Consider the following 26,925-nt stretch of genomic DNA (forward strand, 5'->3'; position numbering starts at 1 on the left):
GAGCAGATTTTCATTTCGATTACCTTAGTGTACTCTAGAGTAACTCCACTAAAGTCAACTGAGTCACTCTAGCTTTACACAGAATGATCAAGAACAGAATTTGGACCTAAATGTAAAGAGATACTATATTCAATTTTGCCCTCAAAAGGGCTCATTGCTGATTGGTAAGAGAGCCCCTGGCCTAAACAAGGCCAAAATAAACTCTATTATATTGGAAATCACAAAGAATGCAGATGCAGCTAATAATTCAGTTGCAGTCCCCCCATCACATTCAATGTTACCACAGTATGCCTTATAACACAAGCAGAGGAAAATAAAACACATTACATGGTAAATATTAATTTTAGAGAAGATGAAGCAGCAAATTACAAAATTCAGTTTGATTTGCGAAGATATTTTAAAAAAGGATTAAGAAATGTTATCCATTTTAAAGAAAAATCTCAAGACAAAGGATGAAAATCTAAGCTAGTTTGATTGCATTCTGCTTAGGTGACAAAAACATGTTCCTTTCCATTCTGTTTAAACTACACATGACACGGGGAACACAACTTTCTGAGCTAAATGATTAGATTTTTGTTTGATTGCTTTGCTATTTTTACCTGTTTTAATTGTTTCATTCTCTATTTATCTGATTTACAGGGATTTCTTTAGGATACTAAACTTTAAATTCACTGCTTCCACTGAAAGCTTTTCAGTGGTAAAAGACGGCTTTCCTTCATCATCTTTAACAACTGCTGTACTCAGTTCCAGTTGAGAATCAGGTCTCCTGTAGTATAGGAAGGCTGTAACTTTGAGAACTGATTGATGGCTTCACACAAAGAAAAGTTATAATATACATAACTCCCTCTCTACTACCAAGAGAAAAGTGGAGAGTTTTCCAAAAGATTCAAAATATGCATATTGAAACAGTAGATTTGAAAGGGACTGTGCCTAGACATGATTCAGTTTCATGAGAAATGTAACAGTAAGTAATGGCTGGTTACCCAAAATAATAAAAAGAGACGTAAAAATACAGTATTAACCAGCCAGCCTCATAATGAATTTTTTTTATTTTCAGCAAAAAGAATTCTTGTCTTTGAAAGGAAAATATGAACTCCAAACATTTTGGTGTTTGGTTTTTTGTTTGTTTTTTGCTGGGCTGCCATGAGTTTAATACTGATCTTCTTGAAATTTTCCCTGACTACATATCTAAATCTTTTCAAAATGAAAGAAAAGTTAACCTGAAAGTATAGCAACTCTCTGAGATGGGAGTCTCATCCGCTATCTTTTTATCCTTTGATATTCAGAATGGTTTATGTTGGACATATGCGCACTGACAGAAATCCAGAGGAAGCAGGCGTTCAAAAATGATATCAGGAATACTCCTCCTGACAGCTTTATAGATTATTTTAAGATTTCTTTGTGTGCGTGCATCACTGCAGGCTATTCGTTCCAGATTATTCGTTCCATATGCATGTTATTAAAAGAATAAATTAAGCAAATTCAAGATTAAGAATTAAAACACAAAGAACCCCAACACTGTTCGTCTAACTTATCCTTGCCTCGTCTAACACACTGCCATACTTGAAAATGGAACTTGAAGCTTCCCCCTCTCCTCCAGACCCGCTTCTTCCTTTTCATGAGCAAATTTACTCCTCTTCCTCTATTTCAGTGGTGGAATTTCAACCCATTCTAGATACTGAAAGTTTCTTTGAGGGATTTCCCAAAAGCAGACCCCTAGAATACACACTATCCTAAAGATAGTGCTCTATGCTGCTAGTAGGGAGAGAGAAGGGCACAGAACAATGCCAGATAATGTTTGAATGTAGAAATATTTCAACAAGACGACTTGGGCAGAAGACTGGAGGCAAGGGATGTGATTTAATTAGGCTGCAACTTTATTCACCAAAAATATCTGGGAATACCTGGCAATAAGTTGTACAGTGCAGCTTATCATTTCCTTAATCATTTACACATAATCCCCTACCTGGCTCCAGCCACACTGTAGCTAGAACCCTGTGACTGTCCCCTCGCAAGAAGAGGGTCAGCTCTCCACTGCACCAGACACAAATGCCCCCAAACTCCCCCTTCTTAGCTCCCTAAGGGATGCTTTCCTTCAAATCCTTCTCAAATCCATTTTGTCTGATAAATGTATCCCTTCCATAACAAGAATTTGCACTGAAAAGCTGTCACAAGTTTCACTTACTAAATTGTGAAGTTATAACCTAACAGCACTTCACTGGCTGCCAAATCTGCAATGGGGAAGGAGAAAAACCCCCACCTCACCTTGGTTAATCTGGCAGTGAGAAAAATTCCTTCCCTCACCCCAAGGAAAAAGGGTGATTAGTGAGATGCTCACAGCAAGTCATGAGGAAACTCAGTCCTTTTGCAAATTTCATGGGTAGGGGCTGCCAATCCAATCCTGGTAAATTCTCTAAGGGGAAAATACCCCCCCAAACACACCACCCACCCAGTCTCAGTCTCCTGGTCAGAAAGAAGGGCAGTGCCCTCCTCCTGAGCAGGCCCAGCTGCTTCCTCCTTTTCTCCATAAACTTCTCCTTCATCCCCCTCTACTACCCATTCAGGTGGAGATGGGGGATAGAAAAACTAACTTAAATGGAACAAGAACCCTTTTCCTCTATCATCAAGGACTCACTCCACGGATGCTGTAGTGAGCACATTTTGAAAGAAGCAAAGGGGAGGCCTACATATGAGACCACTTGCTTCTTCCAACTGGTCTTTAATTCTCAGTGCAAGTCCTGTAACTTGATTGTGTTTGCTCAAATAAAGACAATCCAAAACAGCAGAGGAGTATTCTCATATCTATGCAAACATGAAATAAATAGGTGCAACCTAACAGAAATCTGTCTTATTTTTTTCTTTTTCCACATGCTTTTCATGTTTTGTGTATACATAATGGTGACAGAATTAAAAAGATTTCATTTGTAATTTTACCTGTATGTAGGAGATGTTCCCTATACCTACAATGCGGAATATTGCTGCAACATCTCAAAGGTAAAAAACTTAACTGCACCACAGGTACAGCCCAATATACAATACATGTGAGTAAGCCAGAAAACTGAAAAGGTAAAATACCAACAGACGGTCTGACTTTAGCCCTAGGAATAAGAAAAGGAATTACGAAACTGGCTGTGGGACAGAGATGTGATTCAACTGTGAAATCTTCTGCAGCTAACACTAAAAAGTCCTCAACATTCTTTCTTGCTAGGTTTGTCTTTGGATTTCCATCAAATAAAAACTAAAAACAGACATCCAAGCTGAAGCTAGTTACCTGGTTACCTAACCATTTCTGAATAGGAACAAATTTTGTAATATTAAAAACACAAACAGATACATTCTTAGAGCTAGTCAAAGTGATTTTCCGACAAAGGAAAAAAAATGCCCTTTTTGCACAACCAAAATTTTTCTTGAGAAAATTTCAGTTTTACCTAAAATTTCAATTTTCTGTCTGGAAAAAATCAAACTAATAGTACCCTGCTAGAGGACTTTTGTCAATTTCACTTTCTGTCAGTGAAACTGACAAAAAGGTTTCCTGTAGAACTGCCAAGCTGAGTGCCCAGCCCCAAACTCTGGGGCTGGAGCGGCAGAGCGCCCAGGAACTCCATCTGCCTGGGTACTCTTCCTCTCCAGTGCTGGAACTGTAGACTCTCTGACTCTCCAGCAGCTAGGCTGGAAGGCTCTTGTCAACTTTACTTATGAAGATCCAAAACGGAATGAAATGTAATTTTTATCGAAAAACCTTCCCATAAAAAAATGTGGTTTTGACCTTTTGTCCCATTTTGGGGCAAAATGTGTTTCGAAAGCACAACATTTTTCATGGAAAGGGCTTTCCATTTTCCATCCGGGTCTATACATTGCACTTACAAAAATCAGCTCTGAGCAAGGAGCAGTACTTAGCATCCAACAGGGAAAGAGCCATACTTCAGAAGGGCACAATACTCTCCTTGATTCCAGAGGTTGTGCTACGATTACTACTATTTCCGCATTCTAGCTCAACTCATCTGTGATGGCACCCAATCCCCCTTCACACAAGCAGAGTACCAAGCACATAGTACCATGCCTGCAGCAGGGATGTGGAGTGGTTGCACAATAGTATGGGAACGGGATCTTATTTTTCCTTATGCCTCTGCAGTGCTATTCAAGCCAGGCCACAAGATGGCCTATCCTGCTACAATTTAGAGAGAGAGAACAATTCTGGGGTAATGGTGTTCTTTCATTTTCTTTATTTTTCTTGCTTCATACCCCATCTCTTTCCTAAAAAGAATAGAGTGGAACTATATTTAAAAAGAAAAAAATATTTGTTTAAAAGACTGCAGACAATGTCTGAAATAAATCTGTCAATAGTCTAGTCACATACCTTCAAACTCTTGATAGTACTTTTATAAAGAACAGTAGTCTTGTGCTAAATTAAATTATCTCTTCAAATGTAGGGCAATATATTGACCTCTGTCTGTATGTGCAATCCCCATTGATTGAAATGGCAGTTTTGCAGCCTATTAATTTCAGTAAGACCAAAATTTGGCCTGAAGATAACAAGACTGCACATCTTCATTTATTCCTCTCCCCAATATATGTCAAATAAGCAACAGCTAATCATATAATTACTATATTCATTCCAAGATTTGTGGCAGAAATGGATAGGGAATAAATCGGCACAATTTGAACAGTTAAAAATCACAGCTAAATGCAATTTTGGTTTTCCAGCAGATTTAGCATATGATTTAACAAAAGATGTTTGATTCTAGTTTTGAAAAGGTTAGCTCAACCAGGATGAAGAACCACAATGTTAAACAATGGAGATTTCCTTTGTTAAAAAGAAGTATATACCCCAATGTAGCCACAGAGCCTTCGTTTCCTCACTAAGTAGTTCTCCAATGATATCGGAAACCCTTGGAAGTTGTTTGCAGCTGTAGCCATTTCCTATTACACTTGGCTCAGTCTTTGAATCAGCCACAGCAAACTGACATTGCTTTGAAGGTTAGGAACAGTTGTAAACTGATATGAGCATGTGACCTGGATGATCTGCCATTATACCCACTGACTATTAGCTTTTTATGACTTCACAATGCCCTAAGGATTAGCAAAGACTAGTCAATGGACAGCAGGATCCTTACACTAAGCATGACGAACATTTTAATCTCATTGTCTGAGGCTAAACTTTTTAAATTAAATCTGCATTATACGGTGGGAATTTACATATGAAAATAAAGGTGGCATTTTCTAAAAAAAAAATGCCTTTAATTCAAACATTTATGTGCTCAAATGTTATGCACATTTTAAGGTCCAAAGGCTAGGGTTTGAACTACAGAAGCTGCCACACACTAGCGAAATTCCTATCAGCCTTTTTTAAAAAAACAATTAACATTCAAAAACAAAACCAAAAAGTGCAGCAAAACTATCGGTCTTACATCGAAAAAGTTATTTTAAAACAACATTAAGGTTGCAAACTCAAGCACTCACAAGTTAGGAAATACCAGGATTAACACTGCCCATGCAACCTTAATTCACTCCCTTTATGTGTACATGTTATGATACAGTCTTTCAGGGAGGATAAAAAAAAATAGATGATTTTAACAAATAAATAAAGCAGGTTTTTAAAATTGTATATTTTAATAAAAATTAAATACAGATTTATTTTAAAAACTATATAAAAGTACATTTGAAATTATTACAACCTGCATTAAGACCTAAAATTACTATAATCTATCTATCTATCTATCTATATATTTAAACACAAAAAAAATATTAAGTGATACATGTTTGCTGCCAAAGTCTTAAAGAAAGTCAAATGACTGAACTGGTTGAAGTCATTGGCTGAGCATCTGGAACAAGAGTTTGAAGTGCTAAGTCAGCTTTTGACAGCACTAGCTTCTTCTGCAGGTATGGAGAGAATGTTTTCTTCATTTAAATATATTCAAATAGTTCAATGACTAGTTCATTCAAAGATAAGAAACCAACTGGGAGTTCAAAAAGCAGAAAAAGTTTGTTTTTCTCTTCCAATCTATGAACAAAAAGTAGGTGTGAGATGATTACATCAACTAGCTCAAAGTACCAATGTGAAACAGGATTAAAATAAATTGTTTAAATCAAGATTTCCTGGTTGGTGATTTAAATCAGCCCATGCTGTGGTCTTTAGGGGGAGGGATAGCTCAGTGGTTTGAGCACTGGCCTGCTAAACCCAGGGTTGTGAGTTCAATCCTTGAGGGGGCCACTTAGGGATCTGGGGCAAAATCAGTACTTGATCCTGCTAGTGAAGGGAGGGGGCTGGACTCAATACCCTTTCAAGGTCCCTTCCAGTTCTAGGAGATAGGATATCTCCATTATTTTTTTTTGTTTTTTAATTACATGACAACATAGTAGTTTTTCTACAGCCCCCCGACTCATTCAGTATACAGGATGGATTATGCTCACTGAATAGATAGCTATTCAATATTTCCTTTTATCCTCCACATTCAATGTGTGGCTCCCAGCTGTATTTGCAACCTACCATCCAAACCTTGTACTGAATACAAAATTATTAGTTTCTTCATGGGCACAGCTATGGTGTTCTCATCATAGTAACAGAGTATTTCATAGATACAAATGCATTTTATCTTCATGACACCCCATGAGTTTAGGTGGTTTTATTCCCATTTTATAGCTGAAGAACTGAGGTGCACAGAGATTAAAGCAAAAATTGTCAAAAGTGTCCACTAATTTTGGCTGCCCAGATTAAGATACCTACTATCTGATTTTTCAGCGCTCTGAGCATTTTCATAACATTTTATATGTTCACAAAGCACAGATCTAATTGACTTGCAGTTATGACCACTCAACACTTCTGACCGCAGATGTCTCATATTGGGTACCCAGAAAACAAGGAACACACAATTAGTGACTACCTGTGATAATTTGGGTTTAAGTGACTTGACTAGGATCACATAGAAACTCTGTGGCAGAGGCAGAATCCAATTCTCCAGGGTGGCATTCAACTTCCTTGCACAGGAGACCATCCTTTCTCTCCCTGTAATCCCGTCTCATTCTCTGACACTACCTGACTTCTGCAACAAAATGTGGCCGAGATTCCTACAGATAGTAGAGTCATTCACTGCACATGCCCAATTCATTCAGAATGCAGTCCGTCCTGTGCATTGAATGAGGCAGGAGTCCTCTGGGGGGGAAAAAAATAGACATATCAATCTAGCAAAAATTAATTTTATTTTGCAGCCTAAATGGACAAATCCCTGCCTGAATAGATGGATCTCTATTGGGTAAGAGAGTGCATGGAGCCTTTTCACCTCTCTGGCAGCTGAACAGGAGTCTAGCCTCCCTGCTCAATGGTATGCTTGATGGAAATCAGCTACCAAGGTAACTGATACCCCATTTGCATTGTGGCTCTCTGTCAGAACATTGACTAGTAGTGCTGTTCCCACACTACCAATGCATGTCCTCCAAGTAACAACAGGCAGCACAGGCTTCTTTTCCAGACACCTCAAAACATCATCCTTTCATGTCTCACTCTTAAGGCTGGTCTACACCTAAAACATAAGTCAATCTAGCTACCACACTTAGGAGTGCAAAAGTTCACACCCTGAGAGACATACTTAAGACGACCTATGCCCCAATACAGACACGACTAGGTAAACACTCAGCTACAAGTGACTGAAAAGCCCCTTCCGGCACTGTAACAAGTGTCTATAATACAAACACTACAGTGGTGTAGCTGGAGCACAGCAACTGTGCTGCTGTTGCACTTGTTGTGTAGACGTACCCTGAGTTATAATACAACTTGAATTCTTTAACAAAGAGCCTGGTTTATACCACAGTAGAGCAGAACTAACATATCCATGTGAAACATATATTCAGAGGCTGCCCTGCCGAGTCAATCAACCTCCTTTGTTTGTGGAAGACAACTTAATGGCTCTAGTCCAGAGGTAATTAACAAAACCCCTTTTTTACCACTTGAATTCAAGTGTTTTACCTGCTGAGCCATTATTACTTGGTCAGTTAAAGCTCAACCCTTTCCTTTCAGTGGAGTTTTCAGGCTAACAAAAAATAATATACACAGTACAAAATTACAGGAAGTAATAATAGAAAAACAGCATCCTGCCACAAGGAGATTTTACCTTAAGGAAATATATATTTTAAAGGTTTCAGAGTAGCAGCCGTGTTAGTCTGTATCCGCAAAAAGAACAGGAGTACTTGTGGCACCTTAGAGACGAACAAATTTATTTGAGCATAAGCTTTCATGAGCTACAGCCCACTTCTTCGGATGAATAGAATGGAACATATATTGAGGAGATATATACACACATACAGAGAGCATGAAAAGGTGGGAGTTGTCTTACCAACTCTGAGAGGCCAATTAAGTAAGAGAAAAAACTTTTGAAGTGATAATCAAGATAGCCAGTACAGACAGTTTGATAAGAAGTGTGAGAATACTTACATGGGGAGATAGATTCAATGTTTGTAATGGCTCAGCCATTCCCAGTCTCTATTCAAGCCTAAGTTGATTGTATGTAGTTTGCATATCAATTGAAGTTCAGCAGTTTCTCCTTGGAGTCTGTTTTTGAACCTTTTCTGTTGCAAAACTGCCACCCTCAGGTCTGTTACTGAGTGACCAGACCGGTTAAAGTGTTCTCCTGGTTTTTGAATGTTATGATTCCTGATGTCAGATTTGTGTCCATTTATTCTTTTGCGTAGAGACTGTCCGGTATGGCCAATGTACATGGCAGAGGGGCACTGCTGGCACATGATGGCATATATCACATTGGTAGATCCCACCATCAACCTCAGCCTAGATCAATCCACACAAGCGGTCTATTTCCTGGACACTACTGTGCTGATAAGCGATGGTCACATAAATACCACCCGATACCGGAAACCTACTGAACGCTATACTTACCTACATGCCTCCAGCTTCCATCCAGGACATACCACACTATCCATTGTAAGATACAACCGCATTTGCTCCAATCCCTCAGACAGTGACAAGCACCTACAAGATCTCTATCAAGCATTCTTAAAACTACAATACCCACCTGCTGAAGTGAAAAAACAGATTGACAGAGCCAGACGAGTACCCTGAAGTCACCTCCTACAAGACAGGCCCAACAAAGAAAATAACAGAACACAACTAGCTGCCACCTTCAGCCCCCAACTAAAACCTCTCTAGCGCACCATCAAAGATCTATAACCTATCCTGAAAGATGATCCCTCACTCTCACAGATCTTGGGAGACAGACCTGTCCTCGCTTACAGACAACCCCCCAACCTAAAGCAAATACTCACCAGCAACCAGACATCACTGAACAAAAACACTGACCCAGGAACCTATCCTTGTAACAAAGCCCGATGCCAACTCTGTCCACATATCTATTCAAGGTGACATCATCATAGGACCTAATCACATCAGCCATACCATCAGGGGCTCGTTCACCTGCACATCTACCAATGTGATATATGCCATCATGTGCCAGCAATGCCCCTCTGCCATGTACATTGGCCAAACCGGACAGTCTCTACGCAAAAGAATAAATGGACACAAATCTGACATCAGGAATCATAACATTCAAAAACCAGGAGAACACTTTAACCGGTCTGGTCACTCAGTAACAGACCTGAGGGTGGCAGTTGTCAAACAGAAAAGCTTCAAAAACAGACTCCAAGGAGAAACTGCTGAACTTCAATTGATATGCAAACTACATACTATCAACTTAGGCTTGAATAGAGACTGGGAATGGCTGAGCCATTACAAACATTGAATCTATCTCCCCATGTAAGTATTCTCACACTTCTTATCAAACTGTCTGTACTGGCTATCTTGATTATCACTTCAAAAGGTTTTTCTCTTACTTAATTGGCCTCTCAGAGTTGGTAAGACAACTCCCACCTTTTCATGCTCTCTGTATGTGTATACATATCTCCTCAATATATGTTCCATTCTATGCATCCGAAGAAGTGGGCTGTAGCCCACGAAAGCTTATGCTCAAATAAATTTGTTAGTCTCTAAGGTGCCACAAGTACTCCAGATATTTTGAAGTAATTGCATTATGTAAAATAAAATCATAAACAAAAATACACAGTGCTTTACAAAAAATTCATGAATACACTCACCAAACCCCTGTAGAATAGATAAATATAACTCCTCTGTAAAATGAAGATTAAGTGACTTGTCAAAGACCAGGTCAAACACGAAGTCAGATCTCCTGACTCTCACCACTTCTGTACTTTTATTTAGCTATCTAAAGGCAAACAGGAGGTTTACGAGTAGAGAATCTATAGCACCCAGCACTAAAACAAGTACTACTATAGCATCTCAAATACACATATTTTCCTGAATCTCAAGTAAATGTATTGTTCCAGGGGGGTCCCAGTATGTTGGTGAAGGAATGGATATGAGGAAAGGTCAAAACTCATCTTGCTTTAGACTTTCTTCCCAAATTGAAATGCACCACTGGAAAAAGTCTGTCTTTCCTCTACTCAACCTTAGCGCTATGCTTGTGTTTAAATAGCCTCTTTGTAAACTGACAGCATTTGTAAAAGGTTAGTGCTATATAATTTTGTGGAGTTTTTTTATACATTTGTCTCCGATATAGCAATTTGTACCTCTAGAAGGCGCCTCGTTGCCTCCCAAACACCCCCGTGTGACTAGGTGTGGCTCTACTGATGCCAGCCTCAGTTTCTCCCCTTAATAAGGTAACACTGAGGTCACAGAAACATCTCAGTCAAGGAGAAGCCACTCTACTTTACAGCAGTAAATAAAGCTTGCTGAATGGAGCACTTGTACAAGGGTTTAAAGGCTTTTACCTCAGAGCCTGCATAAAACTTTCAAGTCCCAAAACAAAATACCTCTAGGTTCCAGCAGCAGCTCCTTCTGCTGTAAAGCCTCAGGCTGGATAGCTTTGTAGTCTTTCTCCTAGTTGTTTAGGGTCTCTCCCAGGCATCCCTATCTGGAGAGCTTTTGCCTAGTTTAGATTCCCAAGGAGCTCCCCTCCTCTAGAGTTTCCTTTCTTCTCAGGAACTTTTATTCAGCTGAACTCTCCTAAGCTTTTTATTAGGTCCATGTGCTTTTTAATTAATTAACTGCCTTCTAGCTACTTAGGCAGTTAACTATCTCCAGCTGGACACAGGTTGGCTCATTCTCTTCAGTGGAGCTTGACCCAGGCAGGCTAGGCATCTGACTCCCTTAAAGGGCCAGCACTATGACAAGACCATAATAATATCTGAAATCTCCCGGTTGTTGTAAATTGCTAATAAAGCAATGGGAAAAGGATCAGAGTCAAATTCGTTGTGTCAGTTGTGTTTGCCAAAATGAATCCAGCAATTTCTTATTTGAAAAACTGGATCTTTGTGACTTTGGCTCACCACCCTCAAAGTAACAGAGAAACTTTTCATTGCTATATAAAAGCTAGTAACTAATTGATATTGTGTGACTATGCTACGAACACTTGCTATAAGATGCTGCCAGTGCTAAGAATCAGACAATTGGACTTCACTTAATGGGTAGGGAAAAATGGGTAAAAGGCTCCCTATCAGATATATCAGGGGAAAATAAAAGAGCTGAACATGAGCCTACAGAGGTGGACCTGAGTCACAGGAATCCAGATTTTTAGCTAATCAATTACTTCTGCTAAACATCTGCGGTGTTCCACCCAGAAGTGGCTACATTGTAGTGGTAGGTAAATTCAGACACACAGTACTGAACAACCATTAGAATAAAAGGCAATATATACATATAAAATGCTATAAGGACAAAGTACAATCTGTCCACTCTGGCTTCCATTTCTGAGCATGGTAGGATCAAACTGATCTACTGGCCAGAGCCATGTACTCTGAAAGGCTATTAAATATTGCTATTTTAACCTCCTTCTTCCAAAATCTCTGAGTAGATCTGGAGTCTCACAATTTTGGTTAACCTGAGCCATATTTAGCCTTAATCCATTTCTGCAAAGAAGAATGAAGGAACAGTGAAGGGCTCTACACGTGCTAGTGAATAGGGAAAGTCATCCTTTCATCCTCATGGATTCAATGATCAAAACCATAGAATAGTTATAATGGATTGCATATTTGGATACAGTCTAAGACCAGGAAAGTTTTGCAATTAATCTCTGCTTTGATTGTCAGTTGCTAAATGACTAACACTATAATACTAGTCTCATTCTTGTTGGCTAGCTCTTTTGTGCAGCAGCTTTCTTCATTACAAGTGAACTCCAAGATCCAAAAACATGATAATTCATTAATCTCATCAAAGTACAGATGTACTTGAAGTAAATAAGATAAGAAACTGTTGCATATAAAGAGGAAATGTGCTATGCTTTCTCATTTCTAATAGGGCTATTGCGTAGCATTTCTCTTTACAAAATAAGGAAATGTTAGTAAAAAGTTTTTAAATTGCACAGTCATGTTTATAACTAATTAACGTAATCAGAAAAATTGCTTTCAAGGGCTTCTAAATGTTTACTGAAGGTGAGGATATCTGGGACCTGGACTTCCTTAGGCACATGGGAGATACCACTTCTACAGGTATCACTTGTTGAAAACAGATCAGTTCACCAATACACTTCTACTTCGATATAACGCTGTCCTCGGGAGCCAAAAAAATCTTATCGCGTTATAGGTGAAACCGCGTTATATTGAACTTGCTTTGATCCACCAGAGTGCGCAGCCCAGCCACCCTGGAGCACTGCTTTACCATGTTATATCCGAATTCGTGTTATATCGGGTCGCATTATATCGAGGTACCGGTGTACTTATGAAAATAGATTTATTTGCACTTTAAGGTCTATGCAGCATGACACTCCTAGATAGGTGACTGTCTGCAAGGACTGAACCCAAGACCTCGGGATCCAAAAAAAGTAAGCCTCTCCTGCATCATGCTAAGGCTATGTCTACATTATGAGCGAGGGGTATGATTCCCCTGCTCATGTATATATACACATTTGCACGCTAGCTCTCAATGAACTAGCACAAATATAAATAACCACATAGCTATGGTAGCACAGGTAGCAGCAGCAGAAGCATGCTTGAGCCACGCCACATACCAACCCACCTGAAACTGGTGGGTATATACTTGAGTCGTGACTCCGCTGCCATATCATGGTTACACTGCTATTTATATTTGGACTCATCTGTAGTGTAGACATAGCCTAAGAACAAGGTCCCTTAGTGTAAAGCTGTAAGAGACCCATAAAGCTCTATATATGGATTAGCCACAAGCAGAGGACAGAGAACCACTGTGTTAGCACAGGTTACATCTAGGTTATTATTATTTATACTGCAGCAGCACCTAGGAGCACCAGTCATGGAGCAGGATCCCACTGTGTTACGTGTTGTACAAACACAATAAAAAGACAGTCCATACCTCAAAAAGTAGGAGACAATCTAAAACCATTTCAAGCGTATTTCCAGCACTCACCATACACTTTAAGAATCATAACATGATGGCTCTAAAGAATATACCATTACTAATAATTTGATCATTTATGCCTGGTTTATTAACTCTGTGGTCAAACCCTATGCTATCACAAGATGCTATCTACAGGGCCTGTGGGGCTGTGCAGCCCCAAGAGCAGATCAGGGGCTGAACTGTGACACACTGAATCATAAATGCATGCTTGTTTCCCTCTTTCCCCGAAGGAAGAAAGTCATCTGCACCAGCCCCTTATCTGGCACAGTTCACTTCCCCTTCTGTGCCAGCTGAGCTGGTGGTTGGTATGGTGGAGGCAGAGTTGAGTCTCTGTCCACTCTCCATCTCTGTCTATCCCTGTGGGAGGGAGCATAGTTGCACCATGGAGGTTCCTTTTCCCCTATGCAATAACTCTTGGTTCAGTAGCCCTTATAAGGAAGCAACTTAAATCCTCTTATATCCACAATGCAGGGAAGTGGAGCAGGTTACCATCTAACTCATAATGAGATTGCTCGTACTCAGATGTACTGCTCAGTTCAGTCCTATTTTAATTAAAATAGTTATGACTATACTATTATAGAATGATGTAAATTGCATTCTGTACTTTTTATTCTGTAGCTAACACAATATCTAATGTCTTCTTCACATTCTAACCCATTTGAAAAGACTTAGCCCTAAAAACAGGGCCTAATCAGTCTAAGTGTATTTGATTTCCAAGAGACAGAACGGATACTTGGAAGATAATGGGCCTCATAACCTCAATTCAAATGCATCTTGATCACTGACTGGGGATCTGGTGCAGCTCAATATTTTAAAGCCGAACAGTCAGGCATTGAGCGTAAGGCCCTTTGGGGGCATGGCACTGAGAATAAGGAATTCTTACTTTCTAATGCCAGCTTTGACCCAAATGCTCTCTGAAGACTGGACAAGTCACTTAACCTCCCTTTGCCTTAGTTTTCCCATCTGTAAAATAGGGGCAATAATACTTATTTGCCTACCTCCCTGGATTTTTGAGTGTAATAATTAGTTAAAATTTGTAGTATGCTAAGTAATAATATAGCGGGAGGGGGAGACACTGATGAGGAATGCAGAGACAAAAGAAGGAGAAGAGAGAATGTGACATAAAAGAAAGCAAGGAGGTGGACAACTAAGAATAGAGACAAGCAAGAAATAGAGAATGTGAACAAAGGAAATGTTACTTTACAGAGACAATAGAGAAGGGGAAACCAAAACAAGAAAAAAAAGAGTAGACAGAGTGAAAGGAGAGAATGTGTTTTGGTGATGGAAATAATAGGTCAGACATGGATGGAGAGAAAAATGAGAAAGAAAAGGAAACAGGAAATAAGCAACAAAAAGGCACACAAATTTTTGGTTAGGGCATTTAGTTTAATTTATTTACGCTTTTTTATACTGTTGTACTTCCTGTCAGATGTCATCCATCTGTGCAAGGCTAGTAGCAAACGTTACAGGACAGCTATGTTAGTCTGTAATCACCACTTCCCAATTATATTATTTAGATTTAGAAATAGGATTTTAACTTTAAGCTTTGGTACTTTGAATCCCCTGTGACTAGCCCGGGGTAGGCAACCTATGGCACGGGTGCCAAAGGCGGCACGCGAGCTGATTTTCAGTGGCACTCACACTGCCCGGGTCCTGGCCACCGGTCCAGGGGGCTCTGCATTTTAATTTAATTTTAAATGAAGCTTCTTAAACATTTCAAAAACCTTATTTACTTTACATACAACAATAGTTTAGTTATATATTACAGACTTATAGAAAGAGGCCTTCTAAAACGTTAAAATGTATTACTGGCATGCGAAGCCTTAAATTAGAGTGAATAAATGAAGACTCGGCACACCACTTCTGAAAGGTTGCAGACCCCTGGACTAGCCTCTGTGTGAATGGGCAAGGGCAGTAGGGGGGGGGGGTTGAGGGAAATGCAGAATTACTTCCATTGTTGCCTAGACTTTGTGTGGTTGGAGCGTGAAACCACTCCTTGTACTAGCAATGCAAGCAATACTAACCTGCCCAGAGAGAGGGTGGCAGGGTGTGGGTGAAGACAAAGCACAGCTGTAGTATAATATACCTCCCTGGATACCCAAGAGGCATTTCTAGTTGACTCAATCAGAAGTGCTTCCTGGGACTCCCACTGTAATATAGCAGCTGCACATACCTCCCACATAAAATGCAGAGCTGTGCCCTAAGCAATGATATATGCTTAAATTGAGAATCATTGACAAGTCTCGGCATTTGCACCACTTCCCGTACCTTTCGTAAAGACTAATGAAAAAAAATAGCATACATATTTTGAATGTTTTCTACAGTCATCCATAGGCAGATATTAATTGAGTAACCTTTACATTGTTTTAAGTAACATTTACTTTGTTTTAAATTCATTGTTCTGTTTCAGTTAAAACTGACAACATATTTAGCTTCCCATCTCTCCATTCTTACACACATTTCAGTACTTCTAACTTCAGCATCACTCCTTTCTTCTATTTATGCTTCTTTGTTAGAAACTGCAATATTTCTAGGTTTACCCCAAATGTTAGGCATAACACTGAAACAGAATTGTAACTGGTATATTTTGAGAATAAAAACATTCTCCAGTTTACCATTTTCAAATGATGTACTAGATTATAAACTCTTTACACAAGTGAACAGTTACTGTTGTCCATATTGATTTCAGTGGGACTACTACGCTATTTGCCTATCAACATAAACCTTAAGTGGAAAAAATAAACACAACAACTTGAAAGAAAATTACAAGAGGGTCATATTATGCCCAACAAGTTTAAAAATCACTGAAATATCTGGTTCTCTCTGTAACTGTGTGATGTCAAAGTATGACTAGAACATTATAATCAAAGAGCTACTCAATAGGTAAAAAATAATTATGTCCATTCCACTGCATTTACACAGGATAATAAATTAATTGATACACATGTCACATAAAACTATCATATATACATACCAGTTTTGGGGTTTATTGAAAAGAATCCCTGTGGGTTTCCACTTGTAATCTTGTAGGTCAACTTTTCACTAGAGCTGGAATCAGGATCAAATGCCTCAATCTGAATGACAGATACATCCTTAGGTGAATTCTCCATGACTTCTGGGTAATAAACAGGTTCTGTTGTCTGTGGAGCATTATCATTAACATCCCCAACTTCTATGTAGATTTCAATGAAGGAAGATAGAGGCACAACACCCTGGTCTGTTGCGTAAACAGTTAACCAGTAATGTGAGGTAGTCTCACGGTCCAGCAGATCAGCCGTCTCTATTACACCTGTTCAACAGGAGGGAAAAAAGCAACAATATTAAATGCCCCATAAGTATAAAGAGTAAGTTGGAGGGGGGGGGGGGAAGAATTATTAAAAGGGTCTGAATTTTTATACTTTATTGTTTTAATATTTATAAATCTATTTTCTTTTTAATCTCCCTTGAGAATTATCTGATTATTTAACATCATTCCTGAAATATTTCTGCCCAGAAGATATTAATTATGAGTTATTTGCAATCTTTGGGACTTGATTTACCCTCTTAATTCATCACTCCTGACAATGAAAATTTAACACTGTATTAAATTATCTAACTGATTTAGTACGAGGGTTCTGAACTATTTACCACCATTTAAATTAGTGAGAACCTATTTAAATTTGGTGGCATATACACTCATATGTGTCTGTGTGAATTATGTAAATGAATGTTTCTTAATGTGTATAAATACTTGAATCCACTTACACAACCTTTTTGAGAAATCTGAAAATAGAGAGATTTATGTTGCCCTTCTCAGCCTTAGCTACAGTGTTTGCCGTAACTTTGCAAATCATAGTGTACCCCTAAAAAGAACTAAAATTCACTATTTCCAAAGAAAAGAGTGGCAGCTACAGAATGAGCCAATCTTTCTTACATCATCCAGACTGTCTTCTCCAAGGTATTATTTTCTAGCTAGACCCAAAGAGGACCTGACATAAAAATACCTTAATATCTACAAAGAGAGGGACCAAAAAAAAAGCAACAGTATATGATAATCATAAAAGGGGCATTGTGAAGGCCGGTCATTATTAATCATTATCATTATTGTTTATGTTACAGTAATGCATAAAGACTTAATTGTGACTGGAGCCCAAATGAGCCAAAACAGTGACATGCCAGCTAGGTTTGGGATTGTGGACACATTTACATGATGTGCATGTAGTATTTTCTCCTATCCTGTGCCTATCTGTACTGCTCATGCATGCTGTCAGTAAAATGGGATCTAGGTAAATACACATTTATAAGTGTACCGTCTGAAGCATGATTTTTGTAAGAATAGTACTGCTGTATTTCCCTTCCTTTAGATGCACTGTAAGCCCCCTCCCTTCACTAAACGTAATCAATGTTTGCTTTTTGTAGATGAGGGGAGGCATATTGCCCCTCACCAAAACAAAGAATGCTGTTTTAAGAGGTTTAAATATTGTTAAATTTATATCTTCAGATTGTGTATCTGAGGCCAAATTATGGTCCAAACATAACTGCCATTGAGGTCCCATTAGGAGTAGTATGAACATATCAGAGAACATAATTTGACCCATGATGAAGATAATACAATTAACAATTTCTCAAACCCTTAATTATATCTTTGTCCTTATAGGAAATTGCATGAGAGTCTGATGACAAAAACCCTGAATCCAAAATGATAGAGTTATTTCTGGAAAAGCTAGCGTCTAATACCAGAAAGAAAATTCAAGTAATCTTTTACTGATAAAGCAGAAATGCATATAATTTCAAACACAGTATTCAACATTTTAGAATCACCACCAGATGTCACTCTGGAAACTGGTTGTGTACAATGTAGAAAGCGGTAGGGCTGGGGTAAAGAGAAGGGAAAATGAGAGTTCTGTATATTAAAACAGAAATTGATATTCTGTATAGGATGGTCTTGAAAACAAAATAGATAATAGTGGCTATCTAGTTACATTTTTTTTTTGCAGAGGAATCCACTAATACCAGCAAAGTACTGAAAAGATAAGGTATTGCTTTAAAATAAGTTGGTATTTTATATTATCCACTTTTCAACTTTGTATTTGTACTGTTTACCTATAATTTTCTTTCAAAAAACACAAATAATCATCATATGCAATCACTATATCTCTGTTAAGAAGTTGCCAATTAGCTGTGGTCTTCATTCTGCAATCATAATTTCTAAATATCAGAGAGAACATAAACAAATTATTTTTAAGTGCATCTGTGATCTGTATTCCCCCACAAATTTCCAGGATCTACTTCTATTATTTACTCCTGGTATACTTTTTATGTCTTTTTACTTATTAAGAAGACTTACTTGAGAGTTAATGAACCAGATTAAGAATCCTGACTTCACTTTTAGCCCACAGCATTTCCATAGAAACCCCATGTGTTGAATGTGGCATGCAAGAGTTTCAGTTGTACAATCTGTGCAGGCTGTGCCCTTATTTATCCTGTGGCAACTTCGCAAAAGCTACATGCCCTACTAACCATAAGACTAGATTACATTAATTCCCTCCTAGCAGGGCTTCTCTGTCACTTGCAGCTTGTGTAGAATGCAGTGGCACGCTTATTTATTGGGTTGAACAACTATCACCATAGTATGCCCCCCCCTGCATTCTTAACACCAGCTATCTCAAAATAAAATGGCAGATTACTTTTTAAATGGCCGTGTGTGTTTTTGAAGCTCTCAGAAGGGTAGACTTTAACTTTAAGACAGACCTCCTCAAGGCACTCCCCCACTCCCTTTCACAAATTCCACCACTTCTCCTTAGTTATGGTGACTCCTAGCTACAGACAAAGTGTAGAAGTCTTGCTCCCTTGACATCTCTCTCCAACACCTGAAAACTTTAAATCAACTATTAAACAAGAAAAATGTTAATGCACAAAAACAAAAGAAACCTAGATTCAGAAGGGAACCATATAAAATAGGTTGCTAACTTTCTAACTGCAGAAAATCGAACATCCTTGCCCCATCCCTTCCCCGAGGCCCCGCCCCTTCTCCAAGGCCCCACCCCTGTTCACTCTATCCCCTCCCTCTGTCACTCGCTCTCCCCCACCCTTGTTCACTCATTTTCACAGGACTTGGGCAGTGGGTTGGGGTGCAGGAGGGGGTTGGGGCACAGGCTGTGGATGGCACTTATCTCAGGCATCTCCCTGGAAGCAGCGACATGTTCCTCCGGCTGCTAGGCAAAGGGACAGCCATGGGGTTCCGCATGCTGCCCCCACAGCTCTCATTGGCCACAGATCCCAGCCAATGGGAGCTGCCGAGCCAGCGCTTGGCACAAGGGCAGCACACGGGGACTCCATGGTCATCCCTTCACCTAGGAGCCTGCCAGGAGCCTTGCTGTGCGCCGGCAGTGCCGCCAACCAGCCTTGCTGTGCCGGCAGTGCCGCCGACTAGAGTTTTAATGGCCCCGTCAGCAGGGCTGACCAGAGTTGCCAGGGTCCCTTTTCAACCGGATGTTCCAGTCAAAAATCAGACACCTGGCAACTCTAATATAAAAGGATTATCAGGGTAACAACTAGAAACATGACACTCCTGAAATTGTTAGTACATTTATTTTTAGTTTTATTTCAAATTCAGTCTGGGTCCATAAGATGATTTCTACAAACTCTTCACTATGACAAAGCTATGATTTTTGTGAAAATTTACAATGACAAACCTACAGTGCTACTGATTAATTAACCAGTGAACAACTCATCTAGCGCAGATGTCTACCCAACAGGATAGTGTTGGCTTTCAGAATTCTTGCAATTTTAACTTGCTCTAGGGTCACCTGCACTGTAAGTCTGCATTAGTGATTAGCATCCGGAAACATAAGCTACCTAAGCTGACAGTGAGAGTGAAATGAATCATTCTTCCATTTTTTCATGTTGGAACAAATCCCAAACTGTTGAACAAATATTTCTTGAATAGGACTGCTGTTTAAAAGTTTGAATCAGATTAAACAAGTGTGAAAGAATTTCATTCTATGGACCAGGTGAGGAAACAATAACACTGATACCTGTATTGGGACCTGAACTTAATGTTCAAAATAAAACATTACTTGATGTGAGATTCCTCAAATTTGCAAACAAAATATAGCAGAAATACAAACTTCTCCACCTCCCTACATATTAGAACAGGTATCAGTGACAGGCACATTAGAGATAGATGCCTTATTAAAAATGGACACACATGCATTCTAAGAATTAAGTTAGTCTGACAATATTAAAAACGAAGGTACAAAAAGCCACTGCTTCAGTAAATGGTACATGCAAAAGGGGGCTGGAAGAAATGAGGCCAAGCAGCTTTCCCTCACCCTTTGCACACAGGTCAGCCACAATTTCTTTTGGAGCCAGACCAACTACTCCTGGTTAGTAGAGCTAAACTGTCGAAAGGGATATGGCAGGAGTGAGTGTTTGGGCATGACTCAGCTTTCCCCCTTATACCAGGCCAGCTCTGAGGAGTACATCTTTCAAAATGGGGCAGAGCTACTAATCCAATGTGCACTCTCCTGGAGGAATTCTGGCTGTGACAAGCCAGGGCTCCCCCTATAGAAATATACAACCCAAAATACATTCAATAGTTTAAAAATAACAGTCCGGTCTGTATCAGAAACTACACAGAAAACCGCACCTTAAAATCTCTTACCAGCCCCTCTCCTTCAGATCCGACCTTAAACATTTTAAATCACCAATAAAAAATGACACTAATAGTCCCACCTTAAATCTCAAGGGACACTGGGCCACACAAAAACACCCAAAATTCAATACAATTTGCAATCTCTGCTCATGAAGTTACAGGCCTGGAACAGATCAGCTAAACCAGGATGAAGATGCTTTTCACAAGTATAACAATATTTTCTTCCCTATCACTGGTCCAGGACCAGTGTTCCCAAAAGTGTATTGGTCCTTAAAGGTCTTGTGCTGGTCTGCCAACTATTCCTCTTTGTAATCTTTACTATATTATTCTAGTAGTCCATCTCACACAGAGTTAGAGCAGACTAATGCTTTATGCTAGCTAGACTAATGCTTTATGCCATTTGAAAGCCAGCATTCTAAGCTTTCAGACAGAGTAAATCATTGGATTAGAGCTCCAGTGGTTTTCAAGAGAGCAGTCACAAAAATTATGTTTGACTTCAAATACTAAGAAAGAAAGAATCAGAAAGGTGTGATTTCTGGTACCTTGTGACCAGCCAAGGCCAGTAAATAAATGCTCTTTCCACTGGAATAGCTGTGGGTAGAGTTTCCATCTCTTCAGCAGTATGAAAAAAATATTTGTTTCTAGCTCTGGTGGTTTACAAGGTATCAGATCTTAAGATACATGAGATCTACATTTATCCCTCCATCTTCCATTGCTTTTTGGCATGGGTCCAAGAACAAATATAGCAAGTGCTGGACTTTAAACAAATGTAAATTTCAATTCCTGATTGTGCTACACTTGGCTCAATCCATGCTGCAAGTCCATCACTTTAACAAGTGCTTAATTCACATAAATATAAAACATTCACCACCACAGAGTTTGGGATATATATTTCTGATTTTTTTCCCTTAACACACCTCCAACTGACCTGCTCTCATGACAAAAGATGAAGATGCTGAAGGACGATTTTTTAATATCACACTGACAGTAAAGCCAGTATTTCAGAATGTATGTTATTAGAAGGAAGAGGAAAGGTAGAATATCAAAATGTACATACTGTGCGAGATTCTCGTTTACATTAAGATCCTTTTACATCATTCTGGCAGTGTAAAGAGGTATTAAAAGTGGTACTAAGTTACACTGATACCTACTGAAAGGTCTTTTTACACTGCCAGGGTGGTATAAAGCAGCTTTAATGTAAACAAGAATCTGGCCCTTTATAAGCATCACAAATATTTTTCAGTGTTGTTAGGCAGTTTTTAATGGAAGGTGTTTGAATGGCCTCCCCTACATTTTAAACATTTTACAGATAGGCACTACTACTTCTTGTCACTTTCCTTTCATAGAAAGGAAATGTTATCAGTGAATTCTTCACCCATTTTTGCCTAGGCAGCCTGGTAATCTTGCCTTTTTCCAATGTTATGCTCCCTTCCCTATCTTGCCCTTTACACCTAGTTGCATTCTCCAAAGAAGGAAAATCATCATTAAAAGTTTCTTTAGGCTTTCTGTATCTGCTAAAGACTTGTTGTCCATCAAATATAGCTCTGTTGGGGGATGGTGAAATCTGCAGCTCTAAAACTTTTTTTTCCACTAGGCTAGATGTAGAAGTTCTTCAGCCTTTCAAGAGATCAGGACAAAATTAGGGCTTTACTCCTAGACCAGTGAGAAGAAAACATACTTATGCGATGAATCTTATCCTAGACTGTAATCTGCAAAGGGACATCAGCACTGATATTTCCTTTTGGGGAAAAAAATTACTAACCTAGAGTTAAGAAAGTTCACTAGTGTTCTCCAATTAGAGCTGAGCATGGGGTCAAGTTCTTTCCTCATTTACACACTGTTGCAAATTTAGGGAACAATCTTGCTCCTACTGGAGCTAATGACTTCAGTAAGAGGCACTCAGTAAGAGCAGACGATCCTAAATGAATTAAATGGGATAGTACCAATCTGGAAGAATAAATTGCCCCAAGAGCACAATATTTGAGGAAATAGAATTGCAGGTTGAGAGGTACAACCCTCTTTTCCCTTCACCACCGCGGCCACATGCTGCACGTTTTAGCCACTTCCCAATTTGGAGAATATCATGGATAATCTAGGGTACAAAAGCCAAAATTGACTTATTTAAAATGTAGTACGTCTCATTCTCAACAAAAAAGAACTGTTGACAAAAATGTGAATTTCCATGGTCTTAATAGTAGGTCTAATTTAAATTAAATAGCCCAAACCACTATGACCAAAGTCACTAATAAAGCAAGAATAAATGTATAAATCTAATGAAAGGCAGACAGTCTTATATACACCAATTCCAACCAATTAACAAATGCTCAAACTATAATACTCCCAATTCCCAGGGATGATCCTCCTTAAGTGTGCTTATCCATGAAAACTCTCATTAACAATATTAATGACTCTGTAATGGAAATCAAAACCTGCAATCATTTCTCAGCAAAGCATGAAAATGCAGTTTAGCAGAGCTTGCCCTGGGAATGACATTTGAAACAAACGAAGAGAAATCCCTGGCCTGGAACATGATGCTTGAAATCTGATTACAAACTTAATTAATCTAAGTTCTAATAAGCTTGGTAAATCAAAACCTTCCTCAGCCACTTTTAAAGCCTGTTACTGCTATGTGAAGTAACAGCAGTACTATTTTGAAAACTGCATGAATATATATTTTGATCAAATATGACCTTCAATAGACAGTCCAAATGAAGTATTAAAAATTAAATAGATTAAATCTATTACAACCCAAGAGTCATGCTTTCCCTACTGCCACTAGTCTGTATTGACAGCAAAACAGTATGCTATCTTCTCCAATCTTTTAACTCATTAGTGAGACATAAAAGTACAAAAAATATTTAAGCTGTATACTACCCATTTTCAAGTAGAAAAAGAAAAAAATATCCAGAGAAGGCTTTAACTTAATGTTTATTGAAATTCACTCTCTCATCCAGTCCCTCCCTGCTATGTGAATGTATGTACAGCTGTATTTCTCCTATGTACAGTTGACAATATTTGAAAAATAGGTTCAAAATCAGCCTGTCGGCCCACGACCACCAGAAGACCGTGTGGCTATTCTGGTCAAATTTCTGGTTTGTTCTTTTTCTGGTGTTTGTTCTGTTGTTTTTAAGTATATGAATCACATAGAGACAGATTCTGATACTTATATTATGCTCATTAGTATCATGCTTCTTGAGTGATACTCATTGGACTTCTGTGGAGCATGAATAAGGCTATCAAAATTTCTCTGTTCATTATAAGGGCTTCAAAACAAATACAATTTTCAGGCTGTTCTTAAAACTCCACTCTTCTACAATGACAAAGGTCCAGAAAAAAAAAAGAGAGAGAAAGAGAGATCCTCTAACATTTGCATCCTCTGCCTTTTATATTACATAATGACGTCACACTAATACATGATGTAAAGATGTTACAATAATGATGTTTCAGTGCAAATTTATACACAAACAATGATGGCATAATCCCATTTTATATGGTTTCGTTAAACACCCTAGTATGATTTGGGTTTTCTTATGAATTCATCCCCTGCACGTGAACACAAGTACATACACCCACACAGTCTCACTTCTCTGATCCAAATAATCTGGAATTCTAGCTTCTGGTTTTGCCTTTCTGGTGCAATTTGGAAGAAGTGTGGCCCCTACCACTACCAGATTAGATGGGAAATGTTTGCTGGCCTGCTCCTCCTCTGTCTTGGCAAGACGTATTGCTCTCTCTCTCTTCACAAAATTCCCACTTTTGTCTCTTCTTGTGCCATTCCCCCTTTCCTAAACACCCACAGCATGTCCCTGTGCAGTTTATGAGTTCCTCCTAAAGCATGATCTTTCCCTGTCCCTAACATTAAGGTTGCTGCTGCCACTGACAAAGACTGGCTAAGTGGGAGAAAGCTACTGATGCCTATTTACCACCTCCTCATCCTACGTGCCTCACTGAGCTGTAAAGTTACTAAGAAGACAGCAGCACCAGCAGGGTGAAGAAGTGAAAACCATCTGGAAAAGGAGGAGAGGCAGTGTCTGTCTGCTGTTGAGCAGTCTCGAGGCTTCAAGGAGAAACATCACAACTGTTTCCCCCTCAAGTAGGGACAGAGACAAAATCAGGAGAGTTGGCACGTGTGATTCTATGTGTTATGTGTCTTTTAGCGCCTCATACTCACTGTCAGACATGGTAAAGGAAAGCAAGGTAGATGGACAGAAGGCAAAATGTTTCATTTAATGTATTTACCTATATTTCTAACACACGGAGAGAACACATTTTAGTCCAATATATTCTGTTCTTTACAGTGTGTAAAAATGTAAAATGAGTACTCCTGTCAAGTTATAGCCAATTCCGTGCTTCTGATCCTTTGAAAATTTGTAAATCTTCTAGAAGATTTGTTAGACTAGATTATGCCTGACTGCACCAAGGGTGGGTAAGAGAAAGGGCTGCGCTGAGCCACAGCCATGGACAGCCACAGTCTTGTATGCCAGAAGGAGTTCTATCTTTGGAAGGGAGTCTGAAACCATTTAACTTACAGAATTCCCAAAAGTGAAATTATTTCATGCCCTCAATCTGGGGTGGTGCAACTCCCCACACCTCCCAATGTGAGGCATTCCTTATAAGGTACAATTGAGCCCTTTGTCTGCAGTTTTGCTAAAACAACATTCAAGAGTAATGTCAACAAAACTGCATATTATTTGTCCAGCCACAAAAAAAGCCCCACCACATGATCTTACTGGATCTTTAAACTAGGCAAAATGATTGCCCCTAAGCACTTAAGCTGTAATGTCCTGTCATGGAGACAAGGAACTATTCAGCACTTAAAATGTCAGTTGAAAAGACCAAAACCTCGGTCCTGTGAACTCCTTGAAGCAATCTCCTGCTAAAGAAGGAATGGAATGAGATTCCTTTTGCTAAAGTAAAATGTCAGCTTGTCTACTGTATAAACAGGGCAGAGTGCCAAAAGAGGCACAGTCTAACTCTTAAAATGCTGAAGATCTGTGGTGGGCAATGTGAGTTTTTAAAAATGACATACATGCGGACTTAAATAATGTCTTGATAGCATAACCGAGCAAAAAAATGCTGGGCTTTCCCTTTCTTTACTTATATCATATATATACTTTGAACAGGTAGCATTATTTGATATTTTTCTGAAGAATAAGGAGCGATAGCCATGCAGAAAATATTTGCTCTTGAATGCTAAGCAGTTTAAGATTTATCATCAATAAAGCTGGATTACCCAGGTAAAACACCTATCAGATTTCTTAAATCTGATAAGAAATTGCCATTGTTTCAAAATATAACCTTTATTTGCAATTTCTGAATTACATGTGTACATGCTGTTTCGTCTGCTCTAGAAACTTCTAACTGGGCATAAATAGGGAGACTGGTAACTCAGTAACAGCCAGCCAATCTTCTGCCTAACTCATGCAAATTAGCTGTTTGCAAATTTATATGAAAAGTATGAATGTGCATAATTAAGAAATCAATTTAGTTTTAAGTATTTTCACTGATTTGTATAGTTTCTTGACACTTCAATGGCTCATTTATTTTATGTCTAAGCAAAGATGAACTTTACAATAACATAAAACATTTCTAATTCGCTAAATAATTCAATTGCTTTATCATTTTAAATGTATTCAAGTTGTTTGTATTTTAATGCTTTCAAAATCAATTTAAAAGCCTGATTAAAACGAATGTAACCCAACAATGCAGTGGGCTGTGTTTTTAGGGATTCTCTAATTTACCACAGCAGTCCTTAGATAATATTACCTCACCATCTTTCAGCATCTTATTTTTTCTTCAATTTTGATCATTTTTGGTCACATTTATGTTTAAATTTTATAATTAAATAAAATATACCCTACTTAATTTAATAAGTTTTCTATGAACTGGTCTTATGCAGAAT

The 26,925-nt window shown here is 38.8% G+C and overlaps 1 protein-coding gene across 18 annotated transcripts in view; it reads right to left on the bottom strand.

Annotated features, from left to right (window-relative positions):
* The window catches only part of FAT1 (FAT atypical cadherin 1), a 169,800-nt gene that overhangs the window by 95,561 nt on the left and 47,314 nt on the right, over positions 1–26,925 (bottom strand). For 16 of the 18 annotated variants that reach the window (XR_010601454.1, XR_010601453.1, XR_010601452.1 and 13 more), the window contains exon 3: positions 16,362–16,676. Coding sequence is in view for 12 of the 18 variants with exons in the window: in XM_042841962.2 (XP_042697896.2) it covers positions 16,362–16,676 (315 nt within the window). In the remaining 6 variants the exon portion in view is untranslated. Of the gene's footprint in view, positions 1–6,323; positions 7,151–16,361; positions 16,677–26,925 lie in introns of those variants that run through there. The other 2 variants (XM_065596802.1, XM_042841972.2) reach the window with 1 other exon arrangement.

The sequence above is a fragment of the Chrysemys picta genome, chromosome 5 (genome assembly GCF_011386835.1).
Source record: "Chrysemys picta bellii isolate R12L10 chromosome 5, ASM1138683v2, whole genome shotgun sequence".
Lineage (NCBI taxonomy): Eukaryota > Metazoa > Chordata > Testudines > Emydidae > Chrysemys > Chrysemys picta.